The sequence below is a fragment of the Anguilla rostrata genome, chromosome 4 (genome assembly GCF_018555375.3).
Source record: "Anguilla rostrata isolate EN2019 chromosome 4, ASM1855537v3, whole genome shotgun sequence".
Taxonomy (NCBI): Eukaryota; Metazoa; Chordata; class Actinopteri; order Anguilliformes; family Anguillidae; genus Anguilla; species Anguilla rostrata.
This window is the reverse complement of record NC_057936.1, coordinates 6246202-6268079: the sequence shown is the minus strand read 5'-3', so window position 1 is coordinate 6268079 and position 21878 is coordinate 6246202. Positions and strand designations below refer to the sequence as shown.

Sequence of the window (21878 nt, the reverse complement as noted above, 5' to 3'; positions counted from 1 at the left end):
ACAGCAGGCTACGGCTTTAAAAGACGCCTTTCATTCTGTAGAACGGGCTGGTGTACAGGGCGTCAGGATCAATGGAGATCAAGGGTCCAGTCAGATTGATGGAGGCAGTGCCAGGGCTAAGCCACTTCTTTGGTTATTGGTTGTAACGGGTACAGCTGCCGTGGAACAGAAGAAAGGCAGGCAATGGAATCTGACACCTAGAAGCTTTTCTGGAAAATGGAAACGTCATGGCACGGTGTCATCGTACGTGCACGCGTGCGTTACGTGGGACGGAACGAAAAGCCCATTCGCTGTCTCTCTGTGGCGACGCCTGATAAAATGTGTAGTGTCTGAGGCAGCCCTGCAGTGGACTGCAATGTGTTTACTGGAGTTACACCTGATGACGTGTGTAGTGTCTGAGGCAGCCCTGCAGTGGACTGCAATGTGTTTACTGGAGTTACACTATACTGTTATGAGCACCCTGATGCATTGGAGTTACACCTGATCTGAGGTGAGGGAGCCCTGCAGTGGACTGCAATGTGTTTACTGGAGTTACACCTGATGACATGTGTGAGTGTCATGAGGCAGCCCTGCAGTGGACTGCAATGTGTTTACTGGAGTTACACCTGATGACGTGTGTAGTGTCTGAGGCAGCCCTGCAGTGGACTGCAATGTGTTTACTGGAGTTACACCTGATGACATGTGTAGTGTATGAGGCAGCCCTGCAGTGGACTGCAATGTGTTTACTGGAGTTACACCTGATGACATGTGTAGTGTATGAGGCAGCCCTGCAGTGGACTGCAATGTGTTTACTGGAGTTACACCTGATGACGTGTGTAGTGTCTGAGGCAGCCCTGCAGTGGACTGCGATGTGTTTACTGGAGTTACACCTGATGACATGTGTAGTGTATGAGGCAGCCCTGCAGTGGACTGCAATGTGTTTACTGGAGTTACACCTGATGACATGTGTAGTGTATGAGGCAGCCCTGCAGTGGACTGCAATGTGTTTATTGGAGTTACACCTGATGACGTGCGTTTGGGTCCAGCGACCTCGCTTGGTGATCGTGTGCGGTGAAGGTAGGATCCGGCCCGTCTCTGCCGACTGTGGGGAAACTTCGGTGGTGATTTAAACGGTGAACCCCCCCCCGCACCCCTCTTGGGAATGGATCTTAACTCCACCGAAATCTGGAACCCTGTCACTGTCACAGCCCGCTCCTGGAAACAGTGCGAGAAGTTAATTCTGCTGCACCGCGAGGCCTCGTTCCTAAACAGTGCCAATTAGTTTCCCTCAGAAGGGCGGCGTGCGTGCGGCAGCTCCTGTATTTATAGCCCTGCCGGGGGCTCAGGGCGAACGCGGGGCTGAAGCCGATGGGAAGGCGAACGTGAACGCTGGGCATCGCCCGGATTTTAACCAGTCTTCATTTTGGCTCACCTCCCACCTCCAAATGCAGAAAAGTGCACTCTCACATACACACGCATGCACACGCACGCACGCACTCACGTGCACGCACGCACACACACACACACACACTCTCTCACACTCACACTCACGCACGCACGCACACACACATGCACACACACACACGTGCACGTACACAGGTGCAGTCCCCAGGAATGGGAACTTTCGAACGAAATCGCTGAACGAAACCCCCCCCCCCCCCGAGCTCCTCCTCCGTGGCCGGGACGTTTCCCCCGCAGACTTCTCTAGAAGCACGAAGGCGAAAAAGATCAATGAATCACACGCAATTACTCGGCGGAAAGAAAAGGCGTCGTCGGAAGCGCGTACGTCACGCTAGTTAGCCAGACGCCGCGCACCTGAGCGCTCTCTCTCAGACGCCACTCGGCCTCGCTCGTTATTCATTTGGGAAGAGGGGGGCCCTTCGCGTTCCCGGGCGTGTTCCTCTCGCGCGCGGCTGTAATCCCGCGGTCCGGTCCGTCCTCTCTCACGGATCCGTTTTCGGGCCGCCCTCTGGGGGGGAAGCGTCTGCGCGAAACGTACGCGAGCAAATCGATCGCGGTGCGGAAAACCCTCCGAAAATGTCCGTCCAATCAGACGGCTGGAACGCTCGCCCCCCCCCGCACCACGTTTCCTGGCCTTTTTTGTTCGGAAGATTGTTCGGTTGGGCTGGTTTTTTTAGTTTTTTTTGGAAGCGTCTGGGCTTAATTAAGGTTTACAGGTCACGCTGGAGCACTGCTTATATTACGCGACTCATTACCGGCTAATTAGGCGGGGACAGAGAAAAAAATATCGTCATTAGAACAGGGAGCGAGAGCTTTCGGAAAAGAGCCCCCCCCCCCTGCCCATTCCAAGGCCTCGGCTTGCGTGTAACGCTGGAATAGATCCTGGGATTTGTCGCCGTGGAAACTGTTGAGGGAGCACGGTGGACAGGAAGTACGTGTGATAGGTTCGATGAGTCCTGTGGAGAGTGGCCATCTAAAGTCTGAATGGCCAATAAGACCTTGTCTGGTGTCTGGCAGCGATCGCATTGCATCGACGACCGATGTTCTTCCTTTGTGTGTGTGTGTGTGTGTGTGTGTGTGTGTGCGTGTGCGTGTGCGTCTGTTTCAGTGCAAACTGACAGAAAGCCTAATTCCCCCTCCCTCAAGCTGTCCAGTAGAAATTAAGCAAGCTAGCGATCCCCCCCCTCAGCAATGACATTTTACGTCGTCGGGTGCAAATGAAGTGCGAGTCGAGCGGACAGACTTCTGCCAGGCCTGACTCTGATTCTGCTACCTTCACAGTTTTTTTTTTGGGGTGGGGGGGTGTGGGTTGGGAGCAGGGGGGGAGCAAATGCCACAGGGAGGGAGAGCCAAGGCCCTTTTATCTGGCGGTGGAGCTGTGGGGTGAGGGGGCAGGAACGGGCATCGGGAGAGGTGGAGAGAGAGGAGAGAGAGAGAGAGGGAGAGAGAGAGGAGGGAGGAGGAGGGAGGGAGAGAGGAGGAGAGAGAGAGAGAGAGAGAGACGAGGGAGAGATGGAGAGAGAGAGAGGGAGGGAGGAGGGGAGAGAGAGAGAGAGAGAGAGGGGAGGAGAGAGAGGGAGGGAGGGGAGGAGAGAGAGAGGGGAGAGAGGGAGGAGAGAGAGGGGAGAGAGGAGAGAGAGAGGGGTCTTGCGCATTAGTGCTGAGGCTGGGAGAGCACGGGGGGGGGGGGGGGAGGGGGAGGGGGGAGGGGGAGGGGGAGGGGGGGATTGGTGGACCGCGGTCACGGTTTGACAACAGGACCCCTGCACTCAGCAGGTATTACCCGCACTTTTCAGATTAGGACCCCGAAAAAGTGCTGAACCAGACGCTGGGCCTCCACAGCCCCCCCCCCCCGAACGCCGGCCCTCGTCTGGAGTAAATAACCCGGCAAATGGAAGTTGTCAGAGCAAAGTAGCACCCCCAGACTGGGGGGGGGGGGGGGCGGGGCGTTCTTTAATTACCAGCCAGGTCTATGAGCCAAGGGCCAGAGTGACACCCCCCCATCACCCCCCCCCCACACCGCCACCCTGTCCAGCTCAACGCTCCAGAAAGCGGAGGGAGCCGGCAGCACGGTGGAAACAGACGGTGGCGGTGCGCGAACTGGAGACGGAGACGGAGGCGAGTCCTAATCCGCGATCGCTCCGCGGGAAAATACGTGCGCGTAATTCAGCTGTGGGGGGGGGGTTGGGGGTAGGGGGTGGGATTTTCTATCAGCATAAGCCGCTCCATATTTTATCTTATTTTATTTTATTTCTGGCGTGTCGTCTTTTTTAATTTAAACGCGTTGTCAGCGGGGTCCTGGCTACATCGCCGCGTTTCAAACGGTTGCATCACGCGTTCGCGTTGGGTTCGGCGTGCGGTGGCGGGCGGGCGGTAATTTATGCAGGTGCAGGAAGGCCGGCTCCGTTGCGGAGCGGGCAAAGCTTTCGTCTGTGGGTTTCACGTGCTGATTAAGCGAACAATATTTGCTGATAAACCCAAACGCAGTTAAAGGGATTTTATTTTGTTGTTGTTGTTGAAATTTTGCTTGTTTGTTGTTGTTGCTCTGGCATACATTACTTGATGTCAGGTCGGGTCATGAGCCGTTAAGTTAAAGAATATAAAGTTCGGTCTTATTCGGAAAAAGCGTTTATAAACACGACCTTACGACACAGGACATGTTGTGCATCTTTCATATTTCATAAAAGCTGAGCTAAAGTGAAGAAAATATAATATAATCATGCTTTGAACCTCCCTTTTGAGTGCCAGACCTTCATGTTACTTTAAGACGCCATGGTAACCACACACTGCTGAGAGGGACACGGTGTCTGTATTGATTAGTGTTTTTGATTGACGGGTTGGTGATTGACTTCTTCGGTCGCCGTTGGGGATCCTCGCGGCCGGTCCGCGAGGGGCGGGAGTCCGGTGAGGAAGGTTAAACTCTGTCGCCGGCGGCAACGTCAGGCAGCCTAAGGGTCGTGACCCCGCCCCCCCCCCCCCAGGCGGGGTCCCACCTCTGCCCGGGCGGGGAGGGACGGCCTCATTTCTAGCATTAGGGCCTAGCCCCACAGAAGCTGACCGTGATGTGGCTTCACCAGGCTTTGTGAAACATCTGAAATGATGCCGGGTATAACTGACTGAGCGGGCACCACCCGGCGCCATAACTGCTGAAAGGAAAAGAGAAAATGGTGTTGAACCTGCAGTGCACCTGCGACTGAATTAACACAAGAGTGAATGCAAAGCAGAGTTCAACAGACATCTTTGGAGATAAACATGGATGAGACATTGGTATCTCTCCTCTTCTCTCCTCTCATCTCCTTTTCACCCTCCTCTCCTCTTCCTCTCGTCTTTGTCTTCCTCACCTATTTCCTGTTTTTTTTCTCTCTTCCGCACTCTGGGCTGTCGGCGAGTCCAGCGTTGCCGGTGTTGTCTCACGGTGCCGTGCTGGTGCGTGAGCTGCGTGTGAACCCCACCCAGGGGTGGGGGGTTGCGTGCGGTGTGAACGCTGTGTTGGGGGAGCCCACAGGCCCCAAAGCCTCTCATTTCTTCCCACCCCCCCCCCCACCCTCTCCATCTGCTTGGCTCTGTCTCTGTAAGACCCCTCCTCCCCCCGTCACCACCCCATCAGAGCAGCACAGCGTTCCACAGCAGTGCCGCGGTAGGGTAGGGTAGGGGGTGGATTGGGGGGGGGGCATACTCAATTTGAGCCCATCCAGGCTAGCTCCCCCGCCCACAGACCCCAGTGGCGTTACAGAAATCTCCACTCAGGCTAGCCGTGGGGAACAATCGCGAAGAGAGAGAGAGACCTTGCCTTGGGAGGGCCATTGCTTTGGGGGGATCGGGGGGGTGATGCTGAATGACAGAGTGTTGATGGCGTCCTGCGGGCATGCAGTGCATTTTGGTGTTCAGTGTTCCTTATCGTTCAGTGACTAGGGACAGTATTTTGTTCAGTGTCGACTGCAGTGGATTCATTTTGTATCCACTGGTGATTGTTGATGAGTGCTGCCCTTATGCAATATACTGTAATATATTGTAAATTTATGGACTTTTTGGAAAATATAAAGACAAATATATTTCATAGCATATTTTGTAAAGGCTGCAATATCCGAAAGCAACAATAATTTGTATATTTGCCTATAAATTGTGAAGTGTTGCTGCATCTTGATAATCAATTCCATTATACTGTAGCATACAGGATGGCTGGTGCCATGTGACAGTTGAATTATTATTTCTTAGTATTTAGTGACCTTGACAAAACTGTGTGTGCGTGTGTGCGCACATGTGTGTTTGTGTGTGTGTGCGTGCATGCGTGCGTCCCTGTATGTGTGTGTGTGTGTGTGTGTGTGCATGTGTTTGGTGTCGTTCTGTATCCGCTGTTTCAGCCTGTTGAGTGACAGATCCGGTGTTGGTCTGTTCAGTGTGCTCAGAGCTGTTCAGCTAAGCCTTTCTCTAGGCTCGATGTTAAGTGACTGCGCCAGAGCTGAGGTTTGGTGCTCAGTGACTGAGCCACACGTTCAGTCGCGACAAAGCGTTCGTTCGCTGGCGGGCCGGGGGTGGGGGTGGGGGAGTGGGCGGAGCTTCGCGGATCTCCTAATCCCCGTTCTCTCTCTTTTCCCAGGCTGTGCGTTCCTCACCTACTGCGCGCGGGAGTCCGCCATCAAAGCCCAGAATGCCCTCCACGAACAGAAAACACTGCCAGGGGTGAGTCTCCGCTCCGCCGTCCCGCCCTCCTCCCGCCACCCCCCCCCCCCGGCCCCCCCCGGCCCTCTCTCCTGCGTCACCCTGCCGCTCCCCACACCGCCGCCTTTTAGCCCCGAGCGCTTTAAAAAAAGAAAGAAAGAAAGAAAGAAAAAAAAAACACAACAAAAAAACGCTCGGGAAAGGATGCGATCGATGAACCGGCCTTTTCACCAAATCGCACGCTGCTGCGCGCCCGCTCTCCGGAGGGCCCCCACCGAAGCATCGATCACGTGCAGTAACGTCAAATGTCGTTTCGTTTATTCTTTCGTTTATTTATATTTAAAAATAAAAAATAAGAATAAATGAAAAGCCTTCTCAAAAACGCCCGGTCCCGGCCGTTGGTGCAGAAGAGGTGACTCAGCCGCGAAGCGCAGAAGTTGTGATGAAGTAAACGCGTCTGGCGGCGATGCGAGGTTTTGGGACAGGAGCCGCACGGGCCCCGGGGCTTTTGGTGACCGGCCCGACACACAGCGGGCCACCGAGACGGCGTCAGGGGCGTCCGAGCACGGGTCCGACAGGGGACCGGAACGGGAAAACTTGTGGTGCTGGGTTAACCCACCCCCCCCCCCCCCCGGAACCGGGGCGGGGCGAGGAGAACGAGCGCTCAGCCAAAAGGCACGTGTCTCCCATTAAAGATGCAAACACCGCGCTGCTAACTCTGAACGCTTTCTGGCTCCTTTCGTCTCTTTCATCGCTTTTAAAATTTGCCTCGCTTGGAAGGCATTCTTTCTTTATTTCTTTCTTTCTTTTTTTGCTTTTCTTAAAGAGAATTGGGGATTTTAGAAAATGAGATGGGGGGTGAATCGGAGGGAGATGTTAAAGTCGCTGTTTGGAAGGTTTGCCGAAGGGGGGCGGTGGCTGTGGTTCGGCGGTGCGCGATGACATCACACTGCCGGGGGGGTTCTGGGGCTCCCGGCATCCTTCAGGCCAGCCCCCCCACCCTCCGCCCCCCACAGGGCATCCTTCGGGCCTGCCCCCCCTACATCCAGACCCCCCCCCCCTCCCCAGCAGGATTAAAGGCTGTGTGAAGATGAACACGTAAAAGGGAGGAACACGGGGGCCACAAGCCTGTTTGCCTTGTTGGGAGAATCGCGAGCTTCCGCAGCCATCTGGCCACCTTAAAGATTTAACGCGTAAAAAGCGCTCTGACGCACCCAGGAACATCCCTCTGTGTCAGGAAGAATTAAGTTCATCGTTCTGCACGTCTAACTTCCGCATCTTTAGAGTGTGGGAGCAGACACACACGCAGGCACCAGAAGGGTGTTCCTGCAGCACACACAAAACACACGCACGTGTGCACGCGCAAGTATGCATGTGCACATACTGCACACACACACACACACACACACACACACACACATACGCAAACGCACAAGCAGAAATTCCAAAAGGTGAAATCCTGCAATTGCCTCCAATCAGCCAGATTCCAAATTGCCTACTTTTAACTTGTTTCTTTACTGTGTTTGACTGGTTATTTCCTACCGAATCATCCTTGTAGGGCAGCTCGGTAAAGACGCGGTTGTGTTTGGGTTGTGTTTAGGAGTTGAAATGTGTTGGGGCTTCATAACTCATCAGCCCTCTGGGTGCTGTTTACATCCTGTTTCCCACTTCCTGCCCCACCGGGGTGCGTCTTGTTCCTTACACGGGACATTAAGCGGCACAGGAGTGTGCAACAGGAAGACGGTGCGGTGCGTCAGACACACTTGTGGAAAAAAAAACGCCATCTCAACTCAGTCTCCTTTACTGGGGGGAGGGGTTTGTGAATGTGTGTGAATGCGTGTGTGTACTCATTCATGCGTGTGTGTGTGTATGCCTGTGTGTGTTCATGCGTGTGTGTTTGCGTATGTGTGCGTGTATGTGTGTGCGCGTGTACTCGTTCATGCTTGTGTGCGTGCGTGCATGTGTCTGTGTGCGTGTACTTGTTCATGCATGTGTGTGTGTGTGTATGCCTGTGTGTGTTCGTGTGTGTGTTCATGCGTGTGTGTTTGTGTATGTGTGTGTGTATGCGTGTATGTGTCTGTGTGCGTGTACTTGTTCATGCGTGTGTGTGTGCGTGTGTATGTTCATGCGTGTGTGTTGGCGTATGTGTGCGTATATGTGTGTGCGCGTGTACTCGTTCATGCGTGTGTATGTGTGCGTGCGTGCGTGCATGTGTCTGTGTGCGTGTACTCGTTCATGCTTATGTGCGTGCGTGCGTGCGTGTATGTGTCTGTGTGATATCTGGGAGTCGTTGTTCGGAGTTCTCCGTGCGTTGGAGACTTCCTCTCTCCGGTGCGGAGGCCTCTTGCCAGTCAGCCTCCCCTAAATCTCTCACAAACGACCCCCGGTGCTCTGTGCTGACGGTAAGTAGATATGCCAGTTGTTTGTTTGCAAAATACTGCTTGATATGCAGTTTGCCAGAGGCTACGGTGTAATTAATGTAAACTGGGAATCCCCGGGAGAGGAGTTATGAGTTATTAACGGATGCGATTTGTCATTAACTCTTCGCGGGCTGGCCCCGCTCGCAGGCGTCTGATCGCTCTGTGATCGGCTGTGTTGGGCTGTGTTGGGCTGTGTTGGGCTGTGTTGGGCTGTGTTGGGCTGTGTTTGGGCTGTGTTTGGGCTGTGTTTGGGTTGTGTTGGGCTGTGATGGGCTGTGTTTGGGTTGTGTTGGGCTGTGATGGGCTGTGATCGCTCTGTGATTGGCTGTGTTGGGCTGTGTTGGGCTGTGATCGCTCTGTGATCAGCTATGTTGGGCTGTGATTGCTCTGTGAGGGGCTGGGATGGGCTGTGTTGGGCTGGGATGGGCTATGTTGGCTGTGGTGGGCTGTGTTGGGCTAGGATGTGCTGTGTTGGGCTGTGATCGCTCTGTGAGGGGCTGTGTTGGGCGGTGTTGGGCTGTGTTGGGCTGTGATCGCTCTGTGAGGGGCTGGGGTGGGCTGTGTTGGGCTTTGATGGGCTGTGGTGGGCCATGTTGGGCCGTGTTGGGCTGTGATCACTCTGTGATCAGCTGTGTTGGGCTGTGTTGGGCTGTGTTGGGCTATGATGGGCAGTGATGGGCAGTGATGGGCTGTATTGGGCTTTGTTGGGCTTTGTTGGGCTTTGTTGGGCTGTGTTGGGCTGTGTTGGGCTGGGATGGAGGTCTTTTGTCTGTTCAGCTGCATTAAGTGATGACTGCACAGGGCACAAGGAACTCCAGACAGCAGTAGGACCAGCCTCACACACTGAGACATGCTCTCACACACATACATACAGATACGCACACACAAATACACATACAGTAATACACACACTCATGCAAATATACACACATGCTCAGACACGCACAAATTCACTCACACACACACACACATACACAAATGCACACACACATATACATACACAGAGGCATGCACACATACCCAAAACAATACTTGCATGCATGCATGCATGCATGCATGCATGCGCACATACATGCACAGGCACGCACACACCCACATAAGCATGCACACATGTACACAAAAACATACTTGCACGCATGCATGCGCGCACACATGCATACACACACACACACGCACAGCCACACGAAAAAATGCACTCACACTCATGTTAAGACAAGACCTTGGACGACAGCTTCTCTCTCTCTCTTTCTCTCTCTCTCTGGGAAGTGCGGCGCTGGTGTTCTGAAGGCTGCAGCCTGAGCTGGCACCGCACAAAGCTCTCCCCGTCCTGAAATGAAAGGAGGGTGTGCGTTCAGGTAGAATACAGAGACGAAGGGGGGAACAGAGATATAGATGTAGAATGTAGTTGTGGGGGAAGTGAGCTGGAGGGAGGGACAAGGTGGCAGAATTTTGGCTGGGGACCGGAGGGAGTGGCGACAGCTGTCCGGACGCATTGGCCGGAGTGTTCTGAGGGTCCTGTGTGGATACAAGAGGAAGGCGTGTTGGGGCGTCGGGGGTGGGGGGGGGGGGGGGGGGGGACATGTACATGCGGCAGCTTGTCACAATCCAGCACTGCTCACATCAGTGATGTGTGTGTGTGTGTCGTGTGTGTGTGTGTGTGTGTGTGTTCGTATGCATGTGTGTGTGTGTGTGGTGTGTTTATATGTGAGTGTGTGTGTGCACCTGTGTGTGTGTGTGCGTGTGTGTGTACGTTCATCTGTGTCCATACATGTGTGATCTGTAGAACAATATGCACTTTTACCTTTAAGGTAAATTCAGACCCTCTGGTGGTTTTCTCCCCTGGCCTAACTGTGTTTTTTAAGCTTTATCGAGATGGGGGAGGGAAAGCCATGGGGGGGTGGTACAGGAAGTACCACGGTGAGGGATCGAACCATCGGCTACATTTGGGGGGGTCGGGTCGGTACGCGGCTTGAGAATGGGCCACCCTATAGAGACCGCCTCACGGTCTCTCCCCCCCCCCCACACACTTTAATGGTTTCTGCAGTCGAGTTTGGCTGGATGCCGGAGGAATACTAGTGATCGTGGAGGACACTGTGGAAGCCGAAATGTGTGTGTGTGTGTGTGTGTGTGGCGGGGGGCATACAGTGACTGTGCAGGACCGCTGTCCCGTCTCTGCTGTGTCCCGACGGACAGGATGAGACAGGCGTCGGTCAGTGGTGATTCGGGAGGGGGGGGGTGGGCGTGGGTGTGGAGACAGCTCCCGGGTTCTGTACCAGCTGCTGGCTTCAATGATGTGACAGGCTACCGCCCCCCCCCTCCAACCCCCCCAGGCCTGACACACAGGTCACTGTCCTGCTGAGCATCAGCATGCTTCCCCCCCCTTAAAATAAGTCACCACTCGACACCCGCCTCCCCCTCCAGTGTCCCAGCGCATCTCCGTCAGAGATTTGCAGCCATAACAAGGAGCCAGAACGCTCCCCTAATCCCCTGCACTCCCCCCCTCCCTCTTAGAATCCCACAAATTCATTTTTTGTAAAAACTCATAATCGCTCGGCTTTATAAATAACAACGTCCTCCAGCTTTTCAGCGCGCTGAATGTATGTCCCGAAATAAATCAGAGACGCGTTTTTATTTTTTTCTTTCTTCTTCTTTCCCCCCATCGGGCTGTGATTCACGTACCCAGCATGCATTTCCTTGTGGCATTAGTGCTGCTAAACCCGCTGGCGAGATTCACGAGGGAGAGGCGCACAGGTTTGGAGAAAAACTGTCCGTATCAAATTAGAAACGGGAAGAGAAAAATACCGAGCTGCCTTCGTGCTTGCTTACATTTCTCAGTGCCCACATGCACACAGACATAGAGGCACTTACTAAAAGGCATGTACACACACTCCCATGCAGACACAGACACACACACACACACACGCTCTCTCTCACACATACACATATACACACACACACACACACACACACACACACACAAACACTCAGACATGCAGGCACACGCACACACACACATGCACATACACACACACACACACACACCCCCCCTTCTCCACGCGGTGGTAATGGGGGGAGGGCGGAGCCGGGAGCGCCGTGGCGGTCGTGTGTCGGAGCGGGGGGGTGTAGTGAGTGAGTGTGCGCCCGACCTTGTGTGGTGGAAACGAGGCGAGGCCGCTGTGGACTCAACTCCGTCCAGCGGGCTTCAGATCCACCTGCTCATCAGCCACACGGCTGCCGCAAGAGCTGAATAATTCAAGGCCGCGTTTGGGGGCGTGTGGGGGAGCGTGTGGGGGAGTGTGTGTGTGAGGGTTAGGGAGGATGGAGAAGGGGGGGCGGGAGCTGGCCTGGATGCCAATCCGTGCTGGCAGGAAGTGTAGGCCTGTAGCTAGGGGTGAGTAGGGGTGGTATGTGCAGGGGTGGGGGGTGGGGGGTGTGGAGTGTGGGGAGCGGGGGGGGGGAGGCTTCATTAAAATTTAGCCCCCGGGTAATGAGAGAAGGAGGCATCGAACGAGCGGGAGGACAGAGACTGATCGAGCCTGAGCGGGGGCGGCACGACTGATGGAGTCTTATTTCGCCAGGAACGGAGGCGAAGGTAAAACGAAAAAGCAAAATCGCTGCCTCTCGCAAACAAACAAACAAACAAACAAACAAACAGACCCATTTTTCCTCCGCTCCTGTCAGCCAATCGAAGCCGCCGCGTGGCTGCGCGGGAGCCAATGGCGAAGCGGATTAGTGACGGGCGTAACAAAGGCTCTGTGTGGAAGGGCCTTTTAATTTCACATATAATTGGGGTGGCAGGGCATTTTTAAAAAATCTTTTTTTGTGTAAAGGCTCTTAATTCATCTCGGACGTGCGCGGGGTGAGAGTGGGACGCCTGGAGCTGGGCCTCGCCCCGTGCTGGAGGGTCTGCGGACGCGCGGCGTGCGACGCTGTTCTCTCTCTCTCTTTTAATAAGCCGCGCTGATTCTTTGAGACGACGACGAGTTGCGGTTCCTCTAATGGGCCTGTGTCTGTGGGCCGGGGCTGTCGGCCCGGCGCTGGCCCCCGCCAACTTTGGGCTGATTAATAGAAAGCCTGCCGGCGTCGTAAAAAAAAAATCAAAGGAGAGGTTATGCACAATGCGGCGGCGGCGGCGGCGGCGAGGGCGGCGGCGCTTGTGAAGGTTTATTGTGATGCGTGCTTATTATGGCCGCTGGTGCTGTTCCGGAACACTGAAATATTACTGCAGCGCCAACGGCTGCACGGGGGGGGTGGGAACAAGGGGAGAGAGAGAGAGGGGAGAGAGAGAGAGAGAGAAGAGAGAGAGAGAGAGAGAAGGAGAGCGAGAAAAAGGCAGGTTTAACCCTTGTGGTTAGTAGGTTTTGTTCTAAGCCTGGGTTCTAATGTTCCGCTGTTTTCCATTACCAGTAGTGACTGTGACATCAGCGTTAGAATGTTCAATTGAGAGTGTTCTAATCGCGTATTTGTGATGTCACACCTTTAAAGGGTTAAAGAGAGGTGGAGAGAGGGAGAGAGAGAAAGAGGTGTTGAGGGGTGGGGGGGTTGAGAGAGAGAGACAGGAGGTGAGAGAGGAGAGAGAGAGAAGAGGGGTTGGAGAGAGAGAGGAGGAGAGAGAGAGAGAGAGGGAGAAGAGAGAGAAGAGAGAGATGAGAGAGAGAAGAGAGGTGTGAGAGAGAGAGAGAGAGAGAGAGAGAGAGAGAGAGAGATCAGTAATGGCATGGTGGTGTAATGCTCGGTAAAGAGCTGTTGCAGAAGAGTGGTCCTTTGGGAGCTCAATGCACACCCCACGGAGCTGGAGCCAGAAATAGGTAGAAGAAAAAAAAAGACAAACTGTTGTGTCTATTGTTTTTTTTTTTCTTCTTCCATTTTTGCAGAATTAGCCGCATATTTAGACGGATATCAGGCTCTTCCTTCCCCAGGGCATTGCTTTTCAGGGTATTTAGCGAAAGGCTAGCTTAGCGCTCTACACCTGCTTCCAAAATAAAAGAAATAAAAAAACAGATAACAAAACAATAACAGTTTCATCACGATTTTGGTCGGCCTCACCCTGAGGGAGGGGTTTGAGATGAAGAGGGTGAAGGGGGCAGTTGGGGCGCTGGGTTGTAGTCTCGCTCATAGAATAAGTTAATGGCTCTCCCCCCCCCCAGACCCCCCCAATCCGTGTTGAGGATTGTGTCTTGCAGCAGCCTCGGCCCCCTTTGCTGTAGCGAGCGCATCAGCATGTGAGGACAGTCCGTAAACAGCAACCTCACTGCCAGCGCCGCCTCTGCTTTTTAAATGGACTGAAGGTAAAGAAAGAAAGAAGGAGAAAAAAGTGAATTCTTCTGCTGCGGAACCGGAGGGGTGAAGGTTCTCTCGGGTGTTGGGAGGCCGGTCGCGGTGCCTCGATGTGAGGGCCCTCACCCTGAGAGGCCTGCCCACTTAACCGCTTTTTCGATGTGAAAGTGTGCTATTTTTTCTAAAAAAAAAAAAAAAAAAAAAAATTATTTTTTATTTTTTCCTTTCTGGGGTACAGGTTCGAGGGAAAAAAAAGAATTATTAATGCTTCTTATTTTTAGCCTCTTTAGCCTATTTCCGGGTCTGGCTGGAGAGCGGCCGTGCGGCGTGCGCCTGTGGAATTCGGTCATGTGACGGCGGTGATCTGGGTCATGTGATGCGGTGGCGTAAGGGCCTGGCCCCCAGCTCCGTTTCCACCCCCCCGCACGGCTTTGTGGACCTTGCCCTGGCGCCCCCCCCGCCCCTTTTCACCCCCCCCCCCATCCCGGGGGCGGGACACCGAACCGCATGCCGCTGGGGGACGGGGGGGTGGGGGGGACGGGGGAGGGACGGGGGGGCGCGGGAAGACCCAGTTAGTACAGCTGTCACTCTGTCCTTGGGCACCTGAAGGTGGGTCAGCGCAGAGCACGCTCGCTCACAGATCCACTGTGTGTGCGGCTAATGGGGATTTCATTTAGCGCCGCTGAATAAAAAGGTTATTAACAAGGGAAGGAGCAGCGCTGTGGTAGTGGAGGGGAAGAACACACACACACACGCACACGCACGCACAACACACACACAAGCGTACACACCCACACACACACACACAAGCATACACACCCACACATACATGCACACACACACAGAGCTACAGATTTACAGTTTTACGGAGACCACTGGAATAACATTTTACATGTTTCAGAGAGAGAGATGGCTGGAGAGATAGAGAATGAGAGAAAAGATGAGCGAGGATGACAGAGCGAGAGAAAGAGACCGAGAGAGAGACTGAGAGAGAGAGAGAGAGAGAGAGGGAGAGAGAGAAAGACCGAGAGAGAGAGAGAGAGAGAGGGGGAGAGGGGAAGGGGGAGAGTGAGACAAAAAGAGGGGGAGAGAGAGGGAGAGAGAGAGAGGAGAGAGAGAGGAGGGAGGGAGGACGCAGGACGCAGGGTCACACTGACAGTTTGAAGCTGTGCTTTGGGCAGGGTGGGGGGAGACGGCGGGCCGTGTTAAGACAGCCTTCCCTCTGCGCTGGGGGGCCCCGCTCCCGCTCCCCGCTCCCCCCGCTGGCCGGCTCATTCGTGGGGCAGAGCCGCCGCGGTGGCAGGAGGCGCGGGCAGCGTGTGGAGCGTCTGTCAGCAGAAATAAGGCCTGATGCAGTACGCAGCCTGCTGGGGGTCGGTGGGGGGGCGGGGGAGCAGGGGGAGGAGGAGGAGGAGGAGGAGGAGGAAGGTGGGCGGGCGGGCGGGCCGTGAACCTCGCTTGATTGACATGCGATTTGACTGGGGCCTGACCCTGACACACGCCCCCCAGGCCACCCTGCCCCCCCCCCCGCCCCGCCCCCCGCCCCCTGCCCCCCAGCCACTCCCGCCCTGATTAAAACCCTTTCAAGAGTAGGTTTGTTTGGAATGCGTTGGAAGTTATCGCTCTAGAACTCCACTGCTTTCAGTCGCCAGTAGCGATTGTGACATCATCATTAGAATGTTCAGTTAAAGGTCCCAGGCAGCTAGATTCAGGCTGTGGTTATTTTCCCCAGAAGTGACAATTTGATCGTCTTCTTAATATTTCTTTCCAGTTTTTAACCCAGTTATAACCATTAAATTGTAATAAATACTATTAGATTATTGTGACCTGTTCAGCAGACAAGGACAGGGTGGGCGTGTACCCTGTGCTCATTAATATTCATATTCGTAAGACATGTCATATGTGAACCAATCATCATCGCTGGCTAGGTTAGAGCCAGTTAGAGCAATAACCTTGCACTTCCAGACAAAATGAAAGAAAGCAACATAAACTAGGCGTTTACCATCGTATAGTTAAACCTGAAGATCATTCAGTGTGTAATAACATACCACTGATCTACTGTACGCTACCATTGGACTCCATTGCAGTCTCAAACTCTGGATGCTACCCCCAAGTAAAGACATTTTTTGATTCCACATGCTTGAAAGCTGTTTAATTGTTGCTAGCTAACGTTAGGCCTACGGATCTACCGTGTTCTGCCACAAGTTCCAGGCTGAAATAGGCACTGCAAATACTAACCGTACATGTTATTGTAATATTGCATTGCCTGTGGGCTCCAGAAATAAAAATAAAACCCATTTCCTGAAGGTCTCTTCATTTTGGTGAAAAGAAAGAAGTGATTTCCTCCAGAGATTGCTTAGGCATTTTCGACTTAGCTTGCCTTACCCACACAAAAAAGTGGCAAGCGCGTCATTTACATATAACACGTTCAAAAAGATTTCACCGGACTTAAGGCTTTTGTTACGTAACTAACACCCAGCTAACCCCGCCCACTGAAAACCAGGCGTTCGGCCAAGGGGGAGAATGCGAGCCAATTTCGGCAAAGGCTTTTATACTTTATTTATTTTATTTATTTATTTTTGCAAGAATCGTTTAAAAATATCCACCGGCCGTTTCTGAATGCAGAAAGTACTGAAGTATAAAAACAACACGAACAGCAACAGCGACGAGTTCGCAGATTTCGGCTTCCGGGACCTTTCCTTTGAGAGCACTCTAATCGCGCGTTCGTGATCTCGCGCCTCGGGGAGTTGAGCCGGCCGGCGCCACAGAGCGCTGTCCCGTCGTTTTGGGACGGCGAGGTGGGCGGGGCGGGGCCGCGGTGACCTCGAGCGAGTGGGCGGAGCTACTGTTCGCCGTTCCTCGTGACGCTCCAGCGTCCTTCTTTCTGCATTGTTGGCCATCGGCTAGCGGCGCCGGCGGCGGCTCCCGGGCGGTACGCCGTTACGTAAACGCCGTCCGCCCCCGCCTGTCCCTGTACCCTGCCCCCACCCCCCCCCCCCCCCGGAGCCACGACACCGCGGTGCCCCCCCCCCCATCCCCGGAGACTGTACCTCTCCCGGCGCTCCACTCCACACCGCCCGCTTGCCCTGAGGGGGGATGCTAAAGCAGCAGAGGCACGCTCCGCTCCCCCATCCCCCACCCCCACCCCCCACCCCTCCCACTGCGATTCCAGCCAGCCAGCGACAACAAAATGAAAAAAAAGAGGCGGATGTACATTTTGTGCTTCTATCTGATCCTGTAGCAGGTACGCCGCTCTGAGATGGCTTCGGGCCCAGCTGCTGCTCTGATAAACTCCTCTCTGGAATGAGAAGACGCGAGGAAGGGTCCAATTTCCCCCCCGCTCCTCCACGCTTGCCTTAGCGCCCAGCCCTGAAATAGATTTACCGCTTCTTTTCTTCTCCTTCTTCTCCTTCTTCTTCTTCTGTTTCTTCCAGCGTGACCATTAGGAAACAGAACGCTTGTGTGTGTGTGCGTGTGTGTGTGTGTGGCGGGGGGAGGGGGCCGGGGGCAGCAAAATTAAGCGCTTGACAAATAATAGACGCCGCACACCTTTAGCATTTTGCGAGAGTCCAGCAGACAGACAGACAGGGGTATAAATAACGCAGAGCGGGCTGCCAGTGGCTTCGGTTCCTGGCCCCCTGAACTATTTTTTGCCTGAAATGCAACGAGAGTTCCTATTTGAATAATTCATTGTAAAACAGTAGGCTGGACGTCTGCCAGTCGCTTTTCGGGGGGGAAACACAAAATGTTCCCACCAGAAGGAAAGGCGACGCCACATTAAGGCGCTCCAGAACGGTGTGTCCCCTCTGAGGTGCACGGAGGACTTCGGCTACGGGGCAGTGGCGGGGCAGTTTGGCACGGAGGGGGGGGGCGCCCAGGCCCCAGGCCCCTGATCAAGACCCAGGCCCCTGCCCCAGACCCCCTGCAGAGCTTTTTTCTCCGCTATGCCACAGTGCGCCAGGGATGCGCTTTAGAGCTTCCTCTCTGAAAGTGGCACAGAACCCCCGCCCCCCCCCCCAGTGAGGGACAAAAGGCTAGTGGTTGGATCCCTGAGTTTCAGAGTGGGGAAAAAAAAAGAAGCCGCTCGATTGGCCCTGCACGCGAACAGCGGGCCAATCAGGGCTAGGCCCCCGCCTGTTACGGTCCACTGCGGCCAACCCCGCCCTGAGCGTCTCTCAGGGACCGTCATTAAACTGTCAGTTACGGAACAATCTGGAGAACATTTCAGGCAACAGAGTATAAAAGGGGAGAGGGAGGGGGAGGGGGAGGCGGCGGGGGGGGAGGAGACATGTTCCTGCGACACCGCCAGACGTCCCAAATGCATTGGTGGTGATTCACGCTTTTCATAAAGTTAAAGGAGTCCAACCGTCCGCTCTGGGACGGCGAGACGTTAATAGGTGCAAAGTGGGGCGCGAGGTCACCGCTGTGGAAAGGGCGGGGGGGGGGGGGGCGGCGGCGGCGGCGTACCGGGCCGCTCTGTTTTTCACCGCGTGCGCGTTTAGCCACGAGCCAATCGGGTGGACTTGTACCCCGGGGCTGGCGCCCCCCGTTCCCCGCCGCTCCCGTCCCAGTGCGGCCAGGCGGGACAGCGGGAGAGCGAGGGAGAGCGGGAGAGCGCGGCCGGGACCGAATCATCTCTCATCGCACCTCGCCGCTAATGGGGCTCGCTAGGCCGGTCGCCATGGCAACGGCGACAAACGACAGGACGGCACGGCGCACAACCCATTAGGGGAGGGGAGGGGGGAGGGGAGGGGAGCTGGGGGGGAAATAGGTTAGGGTTTGCGGTGGGCTGGGAGAAAGGGGGGGGCCTAGTGAGGGTGGTGTGTGGCGGGTGATGGGGGCGGGGAGAGAGGCAAGACAACACACACTTATTTACTGGGGTTATTTTACCTGTTTTCCCTTATTTATTATTTATGATTTTATTGATCTGCTTGACACTCTTGGCGGGCGGGCGGGCCGCTCTGGGCTCTCTGGCCACCAGTAGGACGCGCTTCCTTTGTTCCCATGGCGATCAGCGAGGGGTTCCGCCAACCAGCGACGACAGTGAGGGGCGAAGAGGCTTCACACCGCCTGATTATTATTATTATTGTTTTTTTTGATTACTCGTCTAAACTAACTGCACTCTTTTCCGCCATTTTTTTTCGTCGACCCTTTCTTGTCCTGCCGTGGCCTGTTCTGCACGGAGGTCTGCGGGACGGAAGTTTCCGGAAAAAAAGCGAGTGTGTACTCCTAGCGTCGTTTGCGTTTCAGACCCGTGTGCAGTCGATTGCGCGACGGCGAATGCGATTGGGTGGCTCGGTGTTTCTGATTGAGACTGCATTGAACGCACTGACCGTCCATTGGCTGAGACATTCGTTGTCTTTTTTTGTGCTGTATTAATTTTGACTGCTGAAACAATATTTTTGAATGGACGTCCGCCATTTTGACTTGATTAGAAGTGTTCCTGTGCCAGTGTTCTTTATGTCTAGGCTTTATAAGAGGTTCTTCCTGTACTTGTGTACCAGTATAAATCACTTTGGATGATGCATGAGGGAGTGGGGTCCTTTTGCTTTCTGTGGTAAGAAGCAATGAAAAGCACCATAGAGTGCAGCATACCGGAGCGGAGCATGGTGGGAATGAATGAGTCCCAGCAGCCTCGCTGTGTGGCACCTCGATCCCCCTCCCGGTCCCAGAGCCGCTAACAAGCTGAGGTCCGTGAGTCAAGGAGTCCCCTCCCCCAAACTCATCCCCCCGCCCCCCCGCCCCCCCACTGCTGCCCAAACCCGCAGACTTAACGAACTTCACGCCGGGGACGAAGGACAAGCCGTCGAACGGCGGCAGTGAAGATCGCTCGTGTCCTCCGGCGCGTCTGAAAGCCCTTCGCCTCCGCCCCCACCCCGCCCCCGCCCCCCCCGCCCCGCGAACGGCCGCCATCAGACGATATCAGATTTATTGGAGGAGATTCGGAGTTAAAGCCCCCCCTCCCCTCCCCAAGGTTGAGCGCTTCTCCTGGTTCACCTCAGGCCGCGGCTGAGGACGGAGAACGCTAAGCTGTGACTTTCAGATGGCTGCCAGGCCCTGACAGACGGCCCGCATTAAGGCTCACTCTGCTCAGCCGCGGTGTTACTGGAGTCACTGTGCAGCATGGCGGGGAGAGAGAGAGAGCGATGCGGTCTGGGGTTCGCTGCAGGAGTAGATATCAGTGTGCTGAAATGAGTAGATATCAATGTGGTGAAATAAGTAGATATCAGTGTGCTGAAATGAGTAGATATCAATGTGGTGAAATAAGTAGATATCAGTGTGCTGAAATGAGTAGATATCAATGTGGTGAAATAAGTAGATATCAGTGTGCTGAAATGAGTAGATATCAACGTGGTGAAATAAGTAGATATCAGTGTGGTGAAATAAGTAGATATCAGTGTGGTGAAATAAGTAGATATCTGTGTGGTGAGATGAGTAGATATCAGCATGGTGAAATAAGTAGATATCAGTGTGGTGAAATAAGTAGATATCAGTGTGGTGACATGAGTAGATATCAACGTGGTGAAATGAGTAGATATCAGTGTGCTGAAATGAGTAGATATCAACGTGGTGAAATGAGTAGATATCAATGTGGTGAAATGAGTAGATATCAGCATGGTGAAATTAGTAGATATCAGTGTGGTGAAATGAGTAGATATCAGCATGGTGAAATTAGTAGATATCAGTGTGGTGAAATGAGTAGATATCAATGTGGTGAAATAAGTAGATATCAGTGTGCTGAAATGAGTAGATATCAACGTGGTGAAATAAGTAGATATCAGTGTGGTGAAATAAGTAGATATCAGTGTGGTGAAATAAGTGAGTAGATATCAGCATGGTGAAATAAGTAGATATCAGTGTGGTGAAATAAGTAGATATCAGTGTGGTGACATGAGTAGATATCAACGTGGTGAAATGAGTATATATCAGTGTGGTGAAATTAGTAGATATCAACGTGGTGAAATGAGTAGATATCAGTGTGGTGACATGAGTAGATATCAGCATGGTGAAATTAGTAGATATCTGTGTGGTGAAATAAGTAGATATCTGTGTGGTGAAATAAGTAGATATCAGCATGGTGAAATTAGTAGATATCAGTGTGGTGACATGAGTAGATATCAGCATGGTGAAATTAGTAGATATCAACATGGTGAAATAAGTAGATATCAGTGAGGTGAAATAAGTAGATATCAGCGTGGTGGAATAAGTAAATATCAGTATGGTGAAATATGTAGATATCAGTGGGGTGAAATAAGTAGATATCAACGTGGTGAAATAAGTAGATATCAGCGAGTTGAAGTAAGTAGATATCAGTGTGTTGAAATAAGTAGATATCAGCGTGGTGAAATATGTAGGTATCAGTGTGTTGATATATGGTATGCGTAACAAAAAAAGAGAATAAAAGGAAAACAGCAGCTGAAGCCAGATTGTATATGAAAAGACTGTTTCAGACGCAGGGAAGCACATGAATGCTGGAGGTTATGTAACAAGTTTATTCAATAAACCTGCAGTGTTCTGGTTATGGAAATATCATATTTCTGTATGGGAAAGAGCACCACGATGAGCTCATACTGTATGACTTTTTTAGCCCGAGTTGTTTGAGCGCAGCAGGTCGCTGTAGCTCTGATGCCAAACCCGGCGGTGCTGGGTGCTCTGGAGCTGCGATTGCAGCTAGCGGCTGGAGCTGGTGCGTGTTTTCTGCGTTCAGACCCGCTGGCCCTGCGCTGGAACTCCCTGTCCCCCGGCGCGGTGGAAACGCCCCCCCCCCCGACTAAAAACACGGAGGGGGAAACGTGACATCACGGCTGCTGACACGACGCGGCAGGGGGTGTCCGGCGGCAGAGGGACGTTTTTCGCAACGGAGGGTGAGGCGATGTAGCTTCTGTAAGACAAATCCCCTCTGATGGGGACCTCTAGGGTCGCGCGGAAGCCCGGTCCATACGCAGGGACAGGGGCCGCTTTGACGAGCTGGCGTCTCTTACGCTCTCCAGATGGAAAAAACACAACAAACAAAAAAAACAACAATAAGAGGGGGGTCTTTGCGAATTGAGTCAGGCTAAGTTTCTATTAGCGCTATCTGCG

The 21878-nt window shown here is 53.6% G+C and overlaps 1 protein-coding gene across 11 annotated transcripts in view; it reads left to right on the top strand.

The window, feature by feature from the left end:
• Nucleotides 1–21878, top strand: part of celf5a (cugbp, Elav-like family member 5a) — a 211163-nt gene that overhangs the window by 15196 nt on the left and 174089 nt on the right. For all 11 annotated transcript variants that reach the window (XM_064330269.1, XM_064330266.1, XM_064330265.1 and 8 more), the window contains exon 2: nucleotides 6038–6120. In XM_064330269.1, coding sequence (XP_064186339.1) covers nucleotides 6038–6120 — 83 coding nt within the window. The remainder of the gene's footprint in view (nucleotides 1–6037; nucleotides 6121–21878) is intronic.